This window comes from Primulina eburnea, chromosome 9 (genome assembly GCF_022965805.1).
Source record: "Primulina eburnea isolate SZY01 chromosome 9, ASM2296580v1, whole genome shotgun sequence".
Taxonomy (NCBI): Eukaryota; Viridiplantae; Streptophyta; class Magnoliopsida; order Lamiales; family Gesneriaceae; genus Primulina; species Primulina eburnea.
In genome coordinates, this window is record NC_133109.1 from 28055301 (window position 1) to 28078214 (window position 22914).

The 22914-nt window shown below is 36.2% G+C and overlaps 2 protein-coding genes across 2 annotated transcripts; both read left to right on the forward strand.

The window, feature by feature from the left end:
* The first annotated feature begins 2549 nt into the window (after positions 1-2549).
* On the forward strand, positions 2550-4757 carry LOC140840855 (uncharacterized). The gene has a single exon (XM_073208017.1). The coding sequence runs from the start codon at positions 2550-2552 to the stop codon at positions 4755-4757; it is 2208 nt and encodes a 735-aa protein (XP_073064118.1).
* A 6-nt stretch (positions 4758-4763) lies between these two features.
* On the forward strand, positions 4764-21912 carry LOC140840856 (myosin-1-like; the record flags this gene model as incomplete). Its single annotated transcript, XM_073208018.1, is given in 24 exon segments — positions 4764-4805; positions 4990-5091; positions 5174-5317; positions 5406-5556; positions 5653-5680; positions 7921-8018; positions 8021-8085; positions 8248-8358; positions 8529-8613; positions 8861-8964; positions 9071-9209; positions 9769-9887; positions 9972-10126; positions 10211-10298; positions 12706-12783; positions 13462-13527; positions 13530-13622; positions 13994-14200; positions 18069-18274; positions 18366-18501; positions 19487-19616; positions 19696-19842; positions 20207-20274; positions 21026-21912. Coding segments are annotated over 24 exon segments (3225 nt in total), but the record flags the coding sequence as incomplete, so codon positions are not given.
* Between the last annotated feature and the right edge of the window lie 1002 nt (positions 21913-22914).

A 22914-nucleotide genomic window follows, 5' to 3' on the forward strand; every position in this document is an offset into this window, starting at 1 on the left:
GAGACATTTTATTGATGGTTTACGACCGATCTTGCGCCGTGATATCCGTACAGCTGGTCCTACTACTTATGCAGTTGTTGTGTCTAGACTTTGGTGGCTGAACAGGATTAGAAGAACATCGAGAATGACAGGCAGGGAAAGAGGCCCTTTCAGGCGCTTCAGAGACATTTTCAGCAGCTAGTCGAGAAGCCATTTCAAGGACCTAACAAGAGCAAAGGATAGAAACCACCAAAGAAGGCTACTCAGAAGCCTACTGACTATCCGATGTGCCTAAAGTACAGTCTCAAGCATGAGGGAGAGTGTTTATGGAGCTCTGCAAGTGCTTCAAGTGTGTATTCACTGACCACATGCTTAAGAATTGTCCACAGTGGAAGCAGCCGACTCAGGGCAGAGTCTCTGCAATGCATGCCGAGGAGGCGGACCCAAACACTACATTCTTGACAGGTAATATAATTTATTCAGCACCGTATTATTTATTGGAATTTATTATGCATGATTCAAATTTTTTTTGGTATATTAGTAGGATAAATTTAGAAAATTCCTATGAGAACTTTAGGATAGTGGATTCAGCATGTAAATGAGATTAAGTTTAGTCTTTTTTTAAACTTGTTAAGTTTGAGTGTATGTTAATATTATCTCAAGGAGGATCTTTATAGCGAGAGTATCCACGAATGCTCTATTAAATTCCAGGGCTACCAATTCTTTTATATCGAACGACTTTGTGCAAACTTTTGAATATTCAATAATTATATCATTTTTAATGTAAAAAAATTATTATAAGAAACAACTAAATTAAAAATAACACAAAATATCACATGTAGATATTAACGTGTGCAAAACTTTTAGATTTTGGTTAAGAATGACAATATTTGTGTGACGCCACAAAATTTAAAGGTTAACTTGGACCACATGAAATTATTTGGACGTTAGATATTAATTATTTAATTGACAGTTAAATTAACATTTTATCGATATTTTTGTGTTGACCATGATTTTGAGGGTGGATGGATTTGAGATAGATTTTGGATGAGGATACCTGAGTACAATGTAAGCTTTATGTTATAAACTTTATGATTAAAATTCTTGAGATAAATCGGTCATTTTAATTTTTAATATCTTCGGAGGCAAAGGTTAAATAGCTATAATATAACTTTTAAATTTAAAATGCACCTCTATATTTGGTTACGTTACCTTACGAGACTTTGAACACGGAGCAGTGGCAGAGCCACAGTCGTTGCCACCCGGGCTGGTCCTAATTTTTTTTAAAAAATTTATATGAAATTTTTTGTATAATTTTGGATAAATTTGATATTAGCCAAGGTAGATCAATTTAAAATATTAAAAGATTTTAGAGTTTAAATTTCTAACTCAGGTAGAGTCGTATTCCTAGCTCCGTCACTGACACGGAGGCTATATGGTCGGTGTATAAATATGTATGTACCGAATGTATGTGTATGTATGTAAATTTTATTGTGAATGCATATTGTTCAACTTGAGTGGTAAAGTATTAAGGGGACTGGTGCATGACTTGAGGCTCGTGCGAACGATGGATGCTCGGAAGGGGCGAAGGTGCTGTATGTTGGTTTCACTTATGACAACTTGGGATAATAATATGAAAATAAAATATAAAATTGGACATCGAGATTTACGTAAAAATTCTCTAAAAATTATTAGGATAAAAACTACGGACAAGACGAAAAGAATTCTACTATAATATTTTATGGTGTACAACCACTCACTCTGTTTCCAAAAGGAACAAACACTCTCTTAATACAAGAGAACAAATATCTCGCAAATATTATAAAATTAAACACTCAAATATTATAAGATGAGATAAATAACTTTATGAAGAGATAATATGAAATGAGATGAGAAAACGGGTTTCAAATTATCCAGCTTTTCCCCCAACAACTTCAATAATGATTTCCTCCAACCACTGCATTAAATTTACCGACACTATGTACTATATAAAGTACTGACATGCAAGGAATCTTGAGCATGAGCTGTTGGTGCAAACGGGTGCAGATGATTCCCTTGAGTTAGTATTGACAATGACTAGCATTTGTACTCCATAAAATCAAGCAACCGAGTCCTCAAGATGATGGGTTTAAAATTTTAAAGTTGAGGAGATTCACAACCTTGGTCGAAAACTATATTGGAAAATATACTGAGAATAATTTAAGTAAAACCAAAATTTTGATGTGTGTTGAGCTTCTGAAAAGAGAAAAGGTAAGGTTGCTGGTCGAAAGAATGAAGAAGAAGAAGAAGTTGAATAGTGTTGCTTTAGTTGAGATATTCGTGAAATATTGTAAATCATTTTGTTATCAAATGAAAAGTTTTAAAAGCACAAGAGCATGTGCGTGACCCGAATCCAACCAGTTTGGATCGTATTTGGGTAATGTGTATTCATTCGGGCGGGTATGGGCCCGGATAACGAGTTTAAAAATACCCAATCCATTTAAATTCTTCGCAGGGTCCTTTCATCTCGTCAAATTGGTACTGAAACGTACTACATCTTCGACGCCGCCTTTTTCGCTGCCACCGGAACTATGGACTTCACGACGGAGTGGAAATCCCAGTGGACAGTATCCTCCACCTTCTCACCTCCTTCGTTTCTTTCAGAAAAGAACCCCAACTCTCCCATCGGTCCCCTAATCTTTACCCCAAAGCCTAATTCCCCCACCTCTCAACTCCTTCACTCTCCGTCGCTCGCACCTCGCCTTCCACCACGTTACCCTGACCTCTCACTCGGCAGAGTCCTCCAAAATTGTGATTCTGTTCCATCCACCGCGGCCTCTATTTCCTCTCTTATTGGTCCTCTGCTTCCAGACCACGATTCCCTCTTCCACGGCTTCAATTCCTTACAATTACTCCAAATTCCTTGTAAGAATGCACTGATTGTATTTTTCCCGACGGGAGAGAATTTTGACCGTGTTGGCTTTACCTTATTTCATGTTAAAGATGGGATTCTAAGTGCTGATTCCAAGATGAAGGATTTTTTCCAGTTAGCGAGAGAGGGTTGCGATAATCATATGCGAATTACACGATTGATGGTTAACCCAGTTGATGATGGTGATGATAATGGCGATGGCGATGGCGATGTAAGTAATAACGTAGTTGGGTTTTTAATGGCTTGTACTAATTTTTCTGTTTATTGGTATAAAATTGGAATTAGTACTGTTGGTAAATGTAGTGAGTTTTCTGTTTGCTTGGATTATCTGGGCTATGGCGATGCGAAGATGTTTAAGGGTAATGCAGTGGTGAGTGTCTCTTGGAGTCCGTATTTGAGGGAAGAGTGTTTAGTGTTGTTGGAGAATGGAGATTTATTGTTATTTGATGTTAATTATTTGTGTGGCAAAAGGTCTAAATTAATGCATTTGGTTAGTGCAAAGAAAAGGATTATTTGTAAAAAGATGCATGTCTCCTTGAATAACAAGGTCAAGCTGGAGAAGGCAGAAGATCGCGACGAAGGGCGATGGTTTGCTTGTGAGTTTTGTTGGCATCCTAAGGTATTTATTGTTTCTCATCGCAAAGGGGTGTTCTTGGTTGATTTGAGGTCTGTTCGGGAGTGCAATGTATGTTGTCTACTGAAGATTGAGACGTTAGCGGTGGTGAAGAATGATGGATTTGTAGCACTTTCAAGGGCAGGTTCTGATGGATTTTTCTTTAGTGTAGCTACAAGATGCCTCCTACTTCTTTGTGATGTACGGAAACCACTGGTTCCGGTCTTACGGTGGGCTCATGGTCTTCAGAATCCACGATATATGACTGTCATTAGATTATCAGAGTTGAGGGCTAATGCAGAAAATGATAAGCACAAGTTGGCATCAGAATCGGGTCATTGCATTTTTCTGGGATCATTTTGGGACAATGAGTTTGATACCTTTTGTTACGGTCCTGCTATAAATGGAAAGAAATCTGTTTATTCTGAAGTTACAAAAGTTTGTGACTTGTATAATTCGTGGGGACTCCCTTCCGAGCTTTCATTGTCAGGCCGTGATTGTTATTGTGGTAGTTTCCTTGTGAGAGAGGAGCTCTCCAAATCCTCTCTCCCCATTTGGACTGATTGGAGGCAGAAAAAACTGTCAGTTTTGGGGTTTGGCATTCTAGATGCAAATCTTTTTGCACAGTTGTCCACACCTTATAATTATGGTGGATTTATATTAATCAGGCTAATGTCATCAGGGAAGTTAGAAGCACAACAATTCCATGTTTCATGGGAATCTCACAGATGTTCGGATATGGCTTACAGGAGGATAAATATAGATTTGGAGGACAATCTTTTGTATCTGATGGACGGTTCAGAATATGATGGGGAAAAGAAATTTCACCACCTGAAATTTGAATTTCTAAACGCCTACTTGAAAGATAATCTAGCCCAATACATAGTCAAAAGAAGAGAAAAAAGGGAAGAGAGGAGTGAAACTGACCAAGAAAAGTATAAGGTTGAATCAAACTTTAATTTGGGTCATGAAATATGTGCTACATTGAAAGATTTTGGGCTTCCAAATGTGAGATCTTCTGTGACAGTTTCTGATGTATTGAAAGATATTATTTTTCCACGGTCTTCTGTGACAATAGGACAAGAGCTGTTTGATGTTGGGTGCCCAGTGGTACTGAAGTTTGAAGACCGTGGAATGAACTTCGGGCAGAAGGAGCTGGAGTTGTACCAAAATTTGAAGCAGTGGGACTTAAATTTTCAAAAAAAGTTTAAGCCATATCAGGATTATATTTCCGGGCTCAAAGAACTGAAATAACAATGTAATCATTGGGTTAGTGAGCTGTCCATTGTTGGGTTATCTGAGGTAACGAGATATTATTAATATAAGTTTTCACAATCTTTTCAATTGATTTATGAAGGACTTGTTGGGATAAATTTCTCTATCGTGTTTTAGTTTGAACTTTGAAGTAAACTTGGGAAGTCCTCTTTGATGATAAACCTAGTTATCATTGATCTTATAACCAAGTTATTTAAGTTTGTATATTCAGAAGCTTCGGATGTGGTTTCAACTTCCTGATGGTAGTTGGGAGCTGGGGACAATTATTCAGAACTCTGGAAGTGAGTCATTAATATCATTGCCTCAGGGAAAAGTGAGCGCAACTTATTTTATTTGGATTAACTTTATATCAGTTAAATTTATCCTTCTTTAATTTAACTAGTATTCCTATGTAGGTGTTGAAAGTAAATTTAGAAAATTTGGTACCAGCAAATCCAGATATACTTGATGGTGTAGATGATCTGATGCAGCTAAGTTATTTAAATGAACCATCAGTATTGTACAATCTGGAATATAGATATAACCGGGACACAATTTATGTAAGTGTACACATTCATGTTGAAAATTTATCTTAAGTTTCCCATTTTACTTATTGCCCGATATTTTGTTTATCCCTTTTAATATCAGACCAAAGCTGGTCCAGTTCTTGTTGCTATTAATCCCTTTAAGAAAGTATCATTGTATGGAAACAATTACATTGATGCATATAAGAACAAATCTTTGGAGAGCCCGCATGTGTATGCCATTACTGATACCGCTATGCGGGAAATGATCCGAGGTAATTCTTGTTGTGTGAACTATTATATTACTCTAAATAGCAACTAAAGGTTGGCTGGCAATTTTTTAGCTGAGCAAATTGTTTTTTCTCCTGCAGATGAAGTTAATCAATCTATCATTATAAGGTCAGTTAATCATTAATTGTTTTTCCTGCTTGCCATCTCTACCTTTTTGATTTGCTGAATAAGTTTTTTGTTGTTGTATCATGAGTTTGTAATACTTAAATCCCCGAACTTGGATTATAAGACAGCTACTTATACCGTATTAGACATTTTAAGTACTTCGGGTGATCCAACATTTCATTTTTTTTTACTTTTTTATGAAAAACTTGGTAGCTGGGAGGACTCACGGTGGTTTATGCCTAACTCATGCCGATCTTTAGATTTTATATAACTGTTCTAAAATTTTGTTAAAAATAATTTTGGGAATGGTATGTGATAACTAGATAGAAAAGGAGCCCGACATTATGAAATTAGATACAAAAAGTATCAGCAAGGTTTGAGATGCTTGATCATGGCAGCAGTCATGACTTCATGTACATAGCTAGCATGCATCTCCTTTGGTCATACTTGAGTATCACATTGTAGGACCAGAACGACTACATTTTACTTACAAAATGTTTTCATTTGAGTTTGACCTTTTGATCTTGGCTAAATGTGACAACATTTACAGTATGTTTGGAATGAAAAAAAGGGGGATTTGGATTTGAAAATACCATTTTCAGTGTTTGGGATGATGAGATTTCAAAACGGGACAGATATTTGATGGGATTTGATGGTATTTTGTTTAAGTAACTGAAATCTTTATAAAATTGAAGAGATTTAATGAGATTTAATGGGATTTGAGTCATGGAATAAATACAATTTATTTTAATATTATTTTTTTATATTTACCTCATAAATTTTATATTCGTTTTTTAAACTTAATAAAATATGATATTCCTGAAATCATGATATTAAATTCAATATTTTTTTTTATTATTTTATTAATTTATTTATAATTCATATAAAATAGTTTTATAATTAAAATTTCTACAAGTTATAAAACAAACTTTTAATTTAGTTTTGGTCAAAACTCATGGTGAACTTTTTTTTTTAATTCTTAAAAATTATATAATAACAATATGGTTTTTTTCTTGTTATTTTTAAAAAATAATTTTTACTTCTATATCATGATAAACAATATATGAATATTTACATAATATTGTGAATAAACAAGATATTTTAAAAAATAAGTATATATAATTTTATTAATGTCAAAGGATATTATTTTAACTCTGAAATCCAATTCTTAAATAATTTTTTAAGTTTTCTGTCATACACCAAAATGGAATTCTAAATCTATGGATTAAAATCCCAAATCCAATTCCAAATCCAAATCCAAATCCAAATCCAAATCCAAATCCCAATTTTTTGTTCATCCTAACATACTGTTATGGACATGCACTTGATTCACACCTTTGAATTAACTTGGCCTACTAGACCAAGGTAATGTTGATTTCAACTGAAGAAATGCCAGGTCCTGAAAATGTGCCATCTGTTTTTGTTTTAACTTGGTTGTTTTTATGAAATTATTTTTGACAAACTGCAGATTCAGTGTCAGGTTTATGCTTCCAGAACCAAAACAATCCTTTTTAATTTCTTGTTTTGGCATTTTTTGTTGTCTGATTGGCTAATGCTTAGAACTTAGTAGCGGCAATCACTACTATGGAAATTTTGAGCTATTGCTTTTACTTTATAGTTTTCAGGATGCAACGGTACATTGAGGACTGTAAAATAGGCATTATCTCTTGTGGGTTCATGGTTGTTCTTTTTGATGGTCCTCGTTGAGCATCTATGCAATTCACTGTCTTAGGTGGTGCATAAGCCAGATTTTCTGTGAATTGGCCGCCATTGTATTTTAATAAAATATCTTGATACAACTCCTCTCCTTGATGCACTCATCAAGTAATAAGGCACTGCTGTTATCTACCAAACCTTAACACTTCACTCGTGCTAACACATCTTTAAGTTGCTGTCTAACCGAGGTTGCTTAAGTTAGAATCGAAAATTCTAATTCGAGCAATCCGTGGCCTGAATCTTGCAATGCATGGCTCTCAGCATAAATAGCCATTTGCTGGATATACTTTACCTTTTTCTTTTCAATTCTTCTCACCAAGTCAAATTTTAATTATTTTCATTATGATTCTGTGACTTCTTTGCTTGCATTTGTTATTCTGTTGGGACAGGTGTAGTTAGTTATCTTGGCTATTCTATGATTCTAAACGTTAATCTTTCCTTTTGGGATTTAATTTCTGCTCAACTAATAAATTTATTATTTTGATCCGCACAATAATGTGTGATTCTGGTAATCTCTATTTATCCAGCGGTGAAAGCGGAGCTGGGAAAACTGAGACTGCAAAGATAGCAATGCAGTATTTGGCTACTCTGGGAGGTGGTAGTGGTATTGAGTATGAGATACTGAAGCTAATCCAATTTTGGAGGCCTTTGGTTATGCCAAAACGTTGAGAAATGACAATTCAAGTCGATTTGTGAGTTGCTTGAGTTACATCCTTTTATCTTTGTAGTTGAGACGCATGAAAATCTTTATCCTCATAGTTGACATACATGAAACTTCTGCACTCATTTTGTGGGAGTGACTTCTTAAGTTTTTCTGGTTGTAAACTTGAGTAACTAGTCTTTCCCGTCTTCAGGGAAAGCTGATTGAAATTCACTTTAGTGAAACTGGAAAGATATCGGGTGCCAGGATTCAAACTTGTAAGATCATGTTCAGCACAAGAAACCAAATTACTGTGTACCCTTGTGCCATTACAAATACTGATCTAATTCATTTTATTTTTGTTTCATGGTCTGATGCATTTGTTGTTCCCCATAGTTTTAATGGAGAAGGTAATTTTTCCAATATCCTAGAGGTTTGATTTTAAAAATTGAATTTTTGATACAAAAGACTCAGGCTGGCTGTTTTAATGTCCAGTCCAGAGTTGTTCAATGTTCAGAAGGAGAAAGGTCATATCACATTTTTTATCAGCTTTGTGCTGGGGCTTCACATATCCTGAGAGGTATAGCATAATTTTCAATTCATGTGTTTTTTAATAACGATTAACAGTACTGCAAACTAAGTATTATGAACGAATGGAGTAAGGTTACTTTGATTTGATGTCCTGAATTCTATATGGGGTTAGGCTGGTTGCGCTTTCACGATTGCCAGATTAGATATTGATTCATTTTCTGGTACCCTTTCACATTTCACACCTCTTGAAAAATTATCCATTGAGATTTTCTTTGTTTTAATGTCTTGTCACGCAGAAAAATTAAAATTGAAGAATGCGGACGAGTTCAGTTATTTGAGGCAAAGCGGTTGTTTTACAATTCCTGGCATTGATGATACAGAACAGTTTCAAGTTGTAATGGTACCTATCGTTGTGGACTGAATCTACTCTTTCTCAAGCTGTTACTTTTTCATATCCTCATATCTTACAGTAGCAAACTTATTAATGAATAATATTCCTCGCCCAGGATGCTTTGGATATTGTTCATGTTAAAAAAGAAGACCAAGATAGTGTATTTGCCATGCTATCTGCAGTTCTATGGCTGGGGGAAGTCTCCTTCACAGACATCGATAGCGATCACCATGTTGAACCGGTTGTGGATGAAGGTGATGAATTTTCGGAGTTCACTTTTGAAATGATACTGCTTGAATGCATGGTAAAGTAAATCAAGTTTCATGTGCTTAGTTTGCCAAAACCAATCCTACGTTGTTTTAAGAAAAGAGAGTTACGATTTCACATTTGAATGAGGTGCATCTTACCATAATGATCATGGTGGAATTTCGGTAATCCTCAAGAGTACTTCCGTGGCCCGTATCTAAATTCCCAGTTGTGGGACATTTGCATTTCTAGTATCTCTGATGATTGTACACATGAACTAGGTGGGACACAAAAAAATGTTGTGTTAAATTCGTGATCATCTATTACTTTCTCCTTGAAGAATTGATTTCTTGATTGAATTGATTCTGTTTTCCTGGAATGTTTGTTTGGTTGTCCTTTATCAAAATCTGTTGAGATGTTCTATAAACAGACTTGTCGTTTCATTGTCTCAAGTTTTATTTTTTTCATTTGTGTATCAGTTTTATTAAGAATATGTGATACAAAAGACTGTTTCATAACTCAAGTGAGCTGCATGGATTTTCTCCATGCTGTTTGTGCAACCCTCAGGTCTAATAAATGTTGCAACATTGACTAAATGTGATCTTGAGGAGCTAAAGCTAGCATTGTCAACTCGAAAAATGAGAGTTGGAAACGATACAATTGTTCAAAAACTTACCCTCGCTCAGGTTTGTTACATAAGCGCACCAAAGGCATTGAGGATTTGTTATCATGCACTTACTTACTGCTATGTTGTTAATTGAATCTTTCAGGCAATTGATACAAGAGATGCACTGGCTAAATCAATCTATTCTTGTTTGTTTGACTGGCTGGTTGAACAAATCAATAAATCACTATTAGTAGGTAAAAGACGAACAGGAAGGTCCATCAGTATTCTGGATATTTATGGTTTTGAATCATTTGAGGTGTGTGCCTTTCGTGGTACTTAATTTACTTTTCATGTTATTTGTCTTTTTCTTCTATGACTGTATTTACTATTTTTTCTTTGGAGGAATAGCTTTGAGCAGTTCTGCATTAATTATGCCAACGAAAGGTTACAACAACACTTCAACCGACACCTGTTCAAATTGGAGCAAGAGGTAAATAAATTTTTTTCTTTGAATGTCTTTCCCGGTGCTTGTAAATTATATATTCATTTGTCAGGTTTAATGCTTGTTTTTAAGCTGAGAACTATTGCTTATTTATAGTAGCCCCCCCATTCAATGTCAATCTTCTCTTTTTAATGATATATGCAGGTTATTTTTATTTGTAAAAGATATTGATGGTTCCTCTATTTTAAGTGAATCATTTGCTAAAAAATATCAATCTCTGAACCAAGTAAATATGATTACTATCTTAATACACAAGGAAAACGAAGTTTGAACTAATATTTGTTTCATGTGTTGACAAATTTATTGAAACCTGTTTATGCACATGCTTGAAAAAATGGATCAGTGAAGTATGAGTTGGTACACGGTCATTTCCATGCCAGTCACAAAATCATAAGATGTGCATAATCCTGTCTACTATCCTTTCAAAATGTGTCAATCTTGCTTATGTGAACAGTTAGCAATATATTATTTCGCTTATGTGAACAGTTAGCAATATATTCTTTTGTATACGCTATACTCAATCACTAGAATTTGGCTAAAAACCCTTTCCTTTCCCAGATTATCCAAACCACCTTGGCACTAGTTTCAGCAAGCGTTGCATGACTAATTTTATTGCTTGCTGTTAGAATGGTAGGGAATTTACCACCCACTTTGAGAGACGAGGTTAAACAATGCGAGCCTACTCCCAGCAACTCTAGCATGAGACATCGCTTAGCTTTTCTCTTGCTCCGATGTCCTTGATCAGAAGCAATCTTTACAAATCCCCCATCAGTGACATAATCATGTCGTTTTAAGGGTTTTTGAAGATGTGACTTTTTATAAAGATATATGATTTAGATAGTTGAATTATTAACTTGAAAATGTTCTATTGAATCTTATTTACCTACTACGGTACCAGAGTCAATGTGATCTCCATTTTTCTATGGGTCTTGGAGGGTCTATTATCAAGAGAACTGGTTGTTTTAACACATGTTATTAATCGACACTTTCTCAATATTTTATTGCCACACTCTAATTCAAGCCTGCTAATGGAAGCAGAATCGCACTCAAAGAATCTGAACCACCCTTACAGCAAGAACCAATTCTTGTTTCTTCTTTCTTAGTTGAAGGAGGCAGCCACTTGGTCTAGATGGTTTTCATGTTAATTACTAATTTCTATGAGATCATCAATATATTTTAATCATCAAAGCAATGGAGGCAATGAAAACAATATGATAGATATCATGCTTTAATTATTGTTTTTCAAGACATTTGAAAACCTTACTTGCACTACTTTCAAAGGTCCAGAAATCTTTATCTACCAGAGTATTGTCTTTATTCATCTATGATTGCCTTTTTGTCGAATTTTGACTTTTCAGATAAAAGATCTCCCAAATTAGGTTGAGTAACAATTCCATTGTGTAGCTAATTTCATAGTGCTGGTGTGTGTTCACGTCCCACTAAAACATATGCTTAAGAATGAAAATGTAAAATATTGCAAAATGCTAGTGTAAAATGATTACTATGAGATTGGCCAGGGATCTGGAAGGTAGTCCCATATGATTGAATTAGGTTAATTTAATGTCTTAGGCTTTGCGGTTGTGTTGGCAAATTTTGGTTTTTAACGTTCAAGTTTTCTTTCACCATTTGGAGTTTATGTAATGTCAATCCGTGATCCTCCATTTATGATGAAAAACTTGCAATTGCATACAGATTCCTATTTTAGGTCTTAAAAATTGATCTTTGGTCATGTCCATGAAATTGTTCATCAACTCTTAGTTGCCTTTTGGAAAAGTCCTGATGGTTTCATATTATTAGAGCCAGTTTGCAAAGGAAGAATTATTATTTTGTGTCACTTGATTTATTGGGCATTTTGCTTCAATTAATCAATTTATTGAAAGTAGGCTATTTTGGCTGTTTTCTCACATAAAGGTACAAATTAAAGTGGTTTTAATGGATTAGAAAGTTTCCTTATGAGGTTAAGCCCACTTCTTTTCATGTTTGAAGATGGCCAATATAAGTCCAATTATTCCTGATAAAAAAGATGGCTATGGAGTTAAGTACCATGTATACGCTAGGGTTACTATGTTTTAATAATTGTAATCATTAACTTGTGAATGAATTATATGAATTACATCAATTAGATGGTGTTTTTTTTTTATTTTAAATTTTGTTTCAAAGATAGGAATCACGTCAACCGTACGTTAATAATGGTACTATTCTTATCAATTTTTCTGAATATTTATGATAGGAAGATGATATCAATTTTTATTAAATTATTTTTATACTCGAGCTTTCTTGGACCTAGTTATAATATAGCTAAAGGATAAATTTTAGAAGAAAATTCCAGTGCAATGGATGAAATTGAACGTTTGTCACTTTTTCAATATTTTAAAATCTAAAAATTCTTCTCCAGGAATACATTCAAGACGGCATTGACTGGGAGAAAGTTGATTTTGAAGACAATCAAGATTGTCTTAATCTTTTTGAGAAGGTATGAAAGCCGACTTTCCGAAATTTTAGACTTCTTGTATTTTTTGATGCTTGCTATTTAAACTGCTTAATGTTTTATCTTTAAATCTCTTTTTCATAACATCACTGAGGATAATTGTAATGTGCAAGAGGATTCTCTTTTACATTCATTGTACATGGAAGTATGGTGAATGTTGAAGGCATGTCCGATTGTCCGTCACATGTTCGTTGTTAAATAACTTAAAAATTGGATAGGGGCATATAATGTGCTACCACTCAGAATGGTATGTCCCCTAATTTTAATATTTCATTAAATACATGGTATGTGCAAGATCGTTTTGTCAATGAGACAACGTAGCTCCATGTAACTGTTCTTTAGGAATAGAAACCAATCAATAGAATGCAATGAAATAATGGTAAGCCTGGGACAACAATACATTTGATGTTAAATAAGGAAAAGATATGCTGCGGCCGTCGTAGGTGCTACCCCGCAGAATCTCCATTTGGACAAATATTATGGTGTCTCCCCCCCATTTTAATATTAAATACATGCCATTCACAAGGTCCCAAGTGATCATTCATATTTTTAAATTCTGTAATGTAAGTTGCGGTGAAAAATAAACTGAATACAATTGACTTGGATATTTATGTTTCTTTTATTTTTCTCTCTCATGGACCTATTAACTATTGTCTTGTGCAGAAACCTTTAGGGTTGCAATCATTGCTAGATGAGGAATCTACCTTTCCAAATGGTACAGATCTGACCTTTTCGCCAATAAGCTCAAGCAGCATCTGAATTCTAACCCTTGTTTTAGAGGAGAAAGAAGCAAAGCTTTAACTGGATGTCATTATGCAGGGGAGGTTTTCACCTTTATAACTGATAAAATCTTTACAGATAAATAAATGCTGTTCCATTGCCACCCCCTTTCCCCTTATTAATTCACTCACACAGAAAGGTAAAAGAAGTAAGTACAGAATGAAATTCCAGTGGCTATCTTTGCAAACCTTAGTTGCTGGGGCCAGGCCGGTTCTGATATTTAATTTTTTTGCTATACTTTGACTGCATAAACGGTGACATTGTGCCTATTGGGCTATATTTTTTATTTCTGTTTGTATGTACTACAAACAAGTACTAAAAATGTTTTAACCGACCATAACAATAATTTCTGGAACCTTTACGCTTAATTTTCTCTGGATCTGTGAGAATTTGCTGTCTTCTTTGCTCATCTCAGGTTACTTATGATACGACTGGGTTCCTCGAGAAGAATCGAGATTTACTTCATTTGGATTCGATCCAACTTTTGTCTTCTTGCGCATGCCACCTTCCTCAGGCTTTTGCGTCCAGTATGCTTGCTCAATCTGAGAAGCCTGTTGTTGGTGCATTACATAAATCTGGTGGAGCAGATTCACAAAAACTAAGTGTGATGACGAAGTTCAAGGTAACAATGATGTCTACTTCTTAAAGGATTATGGAGATTAAATTTATGTGCATGTCTGGTGATCATGTTGATTGGGGGTTGGGATTTGCTAAATTGCAAATTAGAGATGCTACTGCTCCATTCAAACAGATTAAACAGGGTGCCTATTATATTTCATGCAGTATTTATTTCTCCTTTTAAAGTGCTGTCAAAATTATGACATCATCGGATAGTATGGAGTGACGCATTCAGGAAGTTAACAAAAAGTAGCAATGATATTATCTTCATTTTGAAGTAGAAGTCTAATTAAACCTTGGCATGTTTTCAGGTTTTTTTTTTTTTGTCTATGCGATGACAAGAATCAATGAAATACCTTTATGTTGTGTCCTAGATCTATACTGGGTCTTATTGATCAAAACTCGTTGTCTTACCCACATGACTTGCCATGATTAATTGGATAACGACACGAGGTAGCTGTTGGTAAGTACCGTATTCTAGTTTAATAGCATCACAATGGTCTAACTAGAACTTACAAGTGTGACAGTGAAACGTCCACTATTTTTTAACTTTAAAATCCTACTAATTTTTTTTTATTTTATAAAAGTCGAAAATTGCTTCCAACATCCAAAATTAATTTAACATTTAAAATCTCAAGTGCATAAAAATCCCTAAATCGTCAATTAACAAAAATCCTACGTCAACCCTCAACATGATCCAAACTAAACTTCAAAATAAAGCCTAAAAATCTCTAAATGAATCATTCTCAAAATATTTATTTCAAAACTGCAATCATCAAGCTAATGCGGAAAATAAAGTCCATTGAGAGTGTACTGCCGGACTCGATCAACTCAAACGTCTGCGCCTCCCTCAATATCATCCTGGTACTCAGCACGTTCTAACCATGAGTAACAAATAATACATATACATGCACATGCATAAAATCATACTTTTATTGAAAATAAGCTTGTAATCATAAATCATTTAATCGTAAAGCTTTCCATCATCATATATCATTTTTGGGTGAAGTTTGATCCTTGAAAGTGACTAGTTGTAATCGTATCATGTGGTCGACTGATCAGTCTTAGATCACCATTGCGCATGGGGACGGGCACTAGGCACTGCTGTAAATGGAAATACGATCGTTGGGCTCTTTCTGGAGCTTTCTCCCGTAAACGGGCTCTTTTTAGGGCCTTCTCTCTCACGATATTCCCAATCATATCATATCATATTTGTCACAGCTAATTCACATCCTTCAAAATATTTTTTTTTTCCTTTTTAATAATAAAATATCACGTTCTTTCCAAATTCGTAAAATAGCATTTTAACAGGAAAAATCGTACAGCTTAAGCATATATCGTAAAATATCATATTTTCATTATAAACATTTTAAGATATCATTTAGCATATATTATGATTCTTCGGGACACTGCCAAACTTTTCGTACTACCAGGGACGTAAAATGACCATTTTGCCATTGGGCTAAAAAATTTCTGATTTTGACGTTTTCTTACTTTTACCGATTCGAGCCTATCCCAAATCATCATATAAGCTTGAAATTGATTGCTAATATTTTTCTTAGACGTAAACCCGAGCCTTTCGATTTATTGGCTTAATTACTAAACCGTGAAGCGTTTTAATCCCAAATAAATTCCAAACCTAATATTTTATTCCCAAATTTTAAACTTAAACTTTTCATATCTAAACTACCCCGTGAGCCACGAACCACACCCCATGAGCCATGGTTCAAGCCACTTTCCTTTCCTAGGCTATGTTCGAATCCTAATCATCCTAGAACCACACGTCTCGCCCAATTCCCGAGCCACCACCGAGCCATCCTGGACCAGACCTAACCCTGACCCTCCTAGACCCTACCTGCACCACCCCTGACCCGCACCGAGCCAGCCGAAGCCGTAAGCCAAGCCGCGCGGTTCCCCTCCTCTTTTATCATGCGCATCCTCGGTCCTTACTCCTAACCAGCCGTGTCCAGGCCTGCACCAGCCCACCGGTCCACCCCATAGGACCACCCTGAACACTTCTGGACCCAGCCTAGCCGCCGAGCCCTCCTCCCGACCAGCCTGCAACCCGTGGGCAACCCTTTAGTTCCTAGGGCGTCGCGGCTGCGCCTACAGCGAGCCAGCCCCCGTCCTAGCCACCCTAACCCCTCCTGTCCGTCTGGTTGCAGCCTGCCCAGGGCCCTGACCAAGCCCTGATCAGCCCCTGGTGCGCTGCTCCTCCTAGCAGTTGCCTTTATCCAAGAGAAACCCTAGAAAACCGTAGGTCTCTTCCTTCCTCAACCAAGCTCAGTTCCAGCCTTTGTGTTGTCCCCTAACGACTCTTTTCCTAGCTCTTTAACATCTTATATTGACAGCATGTCCCTTAGAATTCATAAAGCTCACAAACAAATCGCAAAATCATCAAAACTTTGAAAATAATCGTCAAAACGTTAAGCAATTTGAACTCAAATATTTCTCATGCTAAAATACATAAAACATGCATAATATGATTTGAATGTGCGTAAAAAGAGTTTAGAAGCGTGTATTTGCGTTTAAAACGCTCGAATATACGATCGTTGGCGTGGGTTGCAAAGGGAGACGAACGGGCGACGAACGAACTTGAATTTTTCTCCCCAAAATCTCGAACATTTGAGTGTGTGGTGTGAATTTTCGGCTGAATGGAGTCCAATACCCCTAGGATTCCTTTTTATTATTTTCGAAAATTTCATGTTTAATGGGTTGGGATTTTGGGCTTTTTGTTTAGGAATTATTAGGCCCAACAATCCTAGGTAAATTAGGCCCATTAAGACTTATTTAATTGTAAAATAAAAGTTTACAAAATTTGTTTTCAAAAATAATAATTTTTGGGCCTTTAAAAGTCTTTCGTTTGACCAAAACCGGCTTCCCGGATAAAATCGAGTTCGTCTCGTAAAATAATTTGGGCTCCAACATTTTTAGAAAATTTTAATCATATTATTAAGCCTTAAAAATATTTATTGAAAAATATTTTATGTTGGTCGTCTCCGGTCTCCTTTCCCCAGCCTATTATCGAATATTCAGATTAAATCTTCAGTTTTCATGCAATCGTGCAATTAGACCATCAATCATATAATATGTATCATTTAAGTATTTAAAATAAATTAAATAAAGCAATTTAAATCATTTGCATGCATGCGGTTTACGTGGGTTAACTTTTGGACGTTACAGCTAGGTTCCCGGATTTGATACTGCCAAGGATGATACTCGTGGGGGCGTGATCATCATACATGTTTGGCTACTTATGTTAAGTTTGCATGTTGAGCTTGAAATGTGATTGAGCAAGGATCAATGTTGAAAATTGTGAAAACCTGGTATCAATTTGCTCTTTTGTTTGATTACATTAGAACTTGCTTGCCCTTTGTGCTTTAGTAAGTGTGCACTTGGCAGGTATCCTGTTCTTTTTTGGAGTGTGGGGGGAGGGGCGTCGGATGATAGATCACACCCGAGCCTTGAACAATTTAAAAATTGCAGTGAGTAAAATAGAATCTGGAATTGAAATTATATTGATTGAAGTAACTCAGAAACTAAGTAAAAGCACCCAGAGTATCCCTGTACAAATATACTCTCCACTCTCCAGCTAAGCTAATAACAAAAGCATGAACAAAACAAAATGAATGTTCTCTCTCTCCTTTCTCGCTCTTTTCTACTCCCCCCTCCCAACTTGTAGTTCCTATTTTTTCCTAGAGTATACATATTGGGTCTTGGGCCCCTGTTTATTCAGGCCCATATTCGCTCTACCTGTATCATTGGATGGTAAAGACAGGTTTATGAATAACAGTTATGCTTGAGGCAATGTTTATAATACTATTATTGTTTTTTTGATGGTGGTGATAGTAGTGTTTTCTTTCTATCGTCAGGGACAATCGTTCCAATTAATGCAACGCCTTGAGAGCACTACTCCTCATTTCATACGTTGTATAAAGCCCAACAACTTTCAATCTCCTGGTACTTACAATCAGGGTTTGGTCCTACAACAGCTTCGTTGTTGTGGAGTCCTAGAGGTGGTAAGAATATCAAGATCTGGTTTTCCTACTAGAATGACGCATCAAAAGTTTGCCAGAAGGTAAAGAAAATGAAATTAGCATCATTACTTATTTGGCTTCACACATTCTTTTTTCTATACCATTTATATTCTCGCTTTCCACCTTTGTCAGGTATGGTTTTCTTCTATTAGAACATGTTGCATCACAAGATCCACTTAGCGTTTCTGTAGCAATTCTTCAGCAGTTTAATATTTTACCTGAGATGTATCAAGTTGGCTATACAGAGTTATTTTTCCGGACCGGTCAGGTGAGAACCTCACTCCGTTTATCTATTTATCCTTTGCTCTTGAGTGACTTGCTGTTTGTTTGACGAAACAATATTAGAACATTCTGTTAATTAATGTGGAAATAAGTAGGCCCGGACAGTTTCCTGTGTGTATGCTGGTATGTGATTTTCCTAATAGAGTGCTGGCTTAATTATTTTAATCAACACCCAAAATTTGAAATTCATAGTTGGCAATGTAGAAAGATACTATGGGTCAAGAAATCGACACTTTATGCCAGAAGACTGTGCGCATGGACCTTTTAATTATATTATTTGTCATATCGCTAAGTTTTGGCCGCCAAACTTATAGGTCCTAGTTGCATTCGTGCATTTCTCTCTTGTGCCAAACAAAGGTTTCAAGAAATGTTGAGAAATACTCTGTGCTTAAAAAGGATAAAAATTGTTGTCTGGTGATTAACCCCAATAGTTTCTTCAGAAGCTGCGAGCACCGAGCAATCTTGCAGTCATTATTGCTCTAAAATCGGAAATTACTGTAGTTAAATGAAGATCATCCCTAGCAATGTGGACCAGGTTTTTTTGTCTCCATCTGAAATATGCAGGTGGGAGATTGTTAGGTATTGAACCTTCACCTCTCCCACATTGGAAAGAGGGAATGCCACTTGACCACGAGGTCACCAGCAGTGCTTCTCAGGCCAACACATGTTTCACAGTAGTTTTAAGAATTCTGTTCGTTTATTTATTTATTTTTAAAAATTTTCAATCAGCATATTATTTCATTTTTATAATTAATAAATCAAAATAAAATCAGAACTAATGTTACTTGTAGTAGTCTGATAATCTTTTTTGGAACAGTTTATCAAAGATTATCCGTTTATCTTGTAACACTAGAATAACACATTCAGACAAGATCAGGGAAATACTGAATCCAGATAGTTTGTTTAACTTGCACCATCTTATCATTGTCCTTTATGAACATTATTTTGCCACATAATATGAGTCGTTTCAGATTGGGGTACTTGAGGATACAAGAAATCACACTCTCCATGGTATCTTGCGTGTTCAAAGCTGTTTTAGAGGTCATCAAGCTCGTCATCATTTGAGGGAGCTTAAGAGAGGGATTGCCTCACTTCAATCATGTATGTCTATATGGAGAAGCTGATTATCATAATATTTACCGTTTAATATCTCTATGAACCATGAACCCTTTCGATGCAGTTGTTCGTGGTGAAAAATCTAGAAAAGATTTTGGAGTCTTATTAAACAGACATAGAGCTGCTATATCTATCCAAAAGAGAATAAGAGCAAGGAGTTACAGTAAGAGGTTCAACATTTTGAAGGAGGCGTCCCTTTCAATACAATCAGGTAACCATAATCTGTATTTACTTGGTGACAGATGACTTCACTACCCACCCCACTAAAGTTAAGTGCAATGCTGCATATTTTGGAATCTAAATATCTAGAAACTGCCAGTTAGTCCGTGGGCTGTTAGATTTTTTGCTCAAATTTTAGTTCAATTGGACAAGCTTTCTCCAATATTTCACATGCTGATGGAAAGTCTTCGAATTATGTTTGAAGGCAACATGACTGAATTTTAAAGATAATGACTCCCTGTCTTGTTGAAATCCTAGACACTAGCAGGACACATCCTGATCCTCATGATTCGTTGCTCTAAGAGGCGAGGATTGTACTGATACATTTCTTTTCTCCCCTTAATCCTTCTTTCAAGTAATTCGTGGCTGGCTGGTCAGAAGATGCTCAGGAGATATAGGATTGCTGCAGTTTGGAGGAAGAAAGGTACTCTCGACTCTGTTTTGGTTTTCCTAATGAAATGCCTTACAGTGGTCCCATATGTTTTGTTGGCAGCAACGGAATCACTGGTGATTCAGTTTCTTTCCTGTTATTTATTTATTTTGAAGGAAAATGGGATCCTTAAAAACACACACAGACACACACATCATCGCAAGTACTGAAAATTTCAAGATCCAGTCCAAAACAGTAAAATTTTTTGACTTCGTCCAGTGTTTGTTACTTTGTTCCACTGTGAATGTAATAAAGTCCAATCACTATTTGATTTTGGCCCAAAGAATACCCACTATAATCACGAGGGTGGAGACTTTACCTCAAATGCAACTGTTTCATAACCATTTTTTTTGAACGTATCATAAATCTAAGCTGTTCACTTCTAACTGTATCATTCAATTCCCTCTCTAGAGTTTGTATAATTTATATGCATCATTTACATGTTTGGATAATGATTGAACTCATAACTTTAATAGTCCAGGATTATCTTCATATATGGAGTCTGATATGTTTGTCTTGACGCCTCTTCGCGGTTGTTGCTATTTGAATTCTACAGTGAGATCAGAAATGTTAAGAATATTTTTGGATGGAAGATATGTTATTGAACACAAGATAATTAAGATTGTTCTTGAGCAAATGGGGAAATGTTTTATTTCACATCTATTCATGCCCTCGCATTTTACTCCTTTTTATGAGTTGCGAATTTTGGAGTTCTTTTTCTTCACATTATTATGTTGCAAATCAGGATAATGATCCCGAAGAGGTGCTGGTGAAGTCATCTTTCCTCGCTGAAATGCAGCGTCGTGTTCTTAGGGCTGAAGCTTCTCTCAGAGTTAAAGAAGAGGAGAATGATATCCTTCACCAAAGGCTTCAACAATACGAGAATAGATGGTCTGAATATGAGCTAAAAATGAGATCCATGGAAGAAGTGTGGCAGAAACAGATGAGATCACTGCAGTCTAGCCTTTCAATTGCAAAGAAGAGCCTGGCTTTTGATGATTCCCGCAGAAACTCGGATGCATCAGTGAATGGAAACGATGACAGATAATCTTGCTGGGAGAGTGGTAGCAACTTTAGGAGTCATGATATCAATGGCACAAGATCATCAGGTGCTGGTTTAAGTGTTATCAATCGACTTGCTGAGGAGTTTGAGAAGAGGAGTCGCGTGTTTGGAGATGATTCCAAGTTCTTGGTGGAAGTAAAATCAGGGCAGGTCGAGGCAAGTTTGGATCCAGATCGCGAGCTTCGAAGATTAAAACAGATGTTCGAAGCTTGGAAGAAAGATTATGGAGCCAGACTAAGGGAAAAGAAGGTGGTTCTCCACAAGCTCGGGAACGAGGAAGGGTCATCCGGTGAAAAGGCGAAGAAGAAATGGTGGGGGAGGAGGAACAGCACAAGGATAATTTGAGTTGCATTGCGTTGAAGCTATTATTCTTCTATGCTAGATACTGTATTTTAGATTTAAGCTGACGGCATCTGATGGAATATCATGCATAGCTGATTATATTGGTTTCACTCTTGTGGAAGACCCGTGGACTGGTAGCTTTGAGTATGTGTATGTATGCTTTTTTGGTATTGTAAACCTTTCTCTGAGAAGGCGGCCAGCAATGGGCAACTCATTTAATTATTAGATGGAATTCTCTCGTGCAAAGTACAATTTATGGTATGTTAGCACCTGTTAAACTGATGTAAAACGATTAATAAAGATGAAAATTTTCGGATAACTAAATCGAGTAATAATAGAAATAAGACATCAGTTTGTCTGAATCTTATGATCCTCTCTGCCACTTTCTTCCTGGCGCTCTTTCTCCTTCTTGCACGCACCTATTCTCCGTGAGAACTAATAAGTTATTAATAATCAATGATGAAGACCAGGTTCCTGTTTCTTTCATTCATAGTGAAAATTGTGGAGTGCAATGCATCCGCCTCCCGTCCTTTCTGGTTGCCTGAGGTAATTTTCCCTATTGATTTGGTTTTTTAATTTGGTGAATTTTTTCCTGTTGGCATCTTATATGAATCTGATCGGGCGTGCTAATGGTTGGAAAGAGAGTCAAAGAAGTATTGTATGAACTCATAAACGATCGAGAAGAGTTTGCAAGCAAGATTCCAAGTCTCGATGGAGTCGTGATGCATGAGAGTGAGTTTGGAGGCCATATGAACGTTATTCAAGTGTGCGATGTTGATGGACTAGCGCCGAAGCACTAAGCCGTGGAAGAAGCGCCGCAGCGCTACATATCAGCGTCGCAGCGCCATGATTGCTGAAGCATCTAATGGCGTTTGTTGATTGTTCTTCAATCAAATTTATCAAGGTTTATCAATCAAACTTATCAAGGTTTCACACTTTGCGGCGTTTGTCGATTGTTCTTCATTTGGATTGTTAAAGACGAGTTCTTTGAAGGTTCGTTCGAGATCGATTGTTATCTTCGTGAATATTTGTTGCTAGACTTTTCGTAGCTTAGAGGTGAATATCACAAACCGTTGTTTCAAAAAAAAGCCGTGGAAGAAGCGCCGCAGCGCTACATATCAGCGTCGCAGCGCCATGATTGCCGAAGCATCTAATGGCGTTTGTTGATTGTTCTTCAATCAAATTTATCAAGGTTTATCAATCAAACTTATCAAGGTTTCACACTTTGC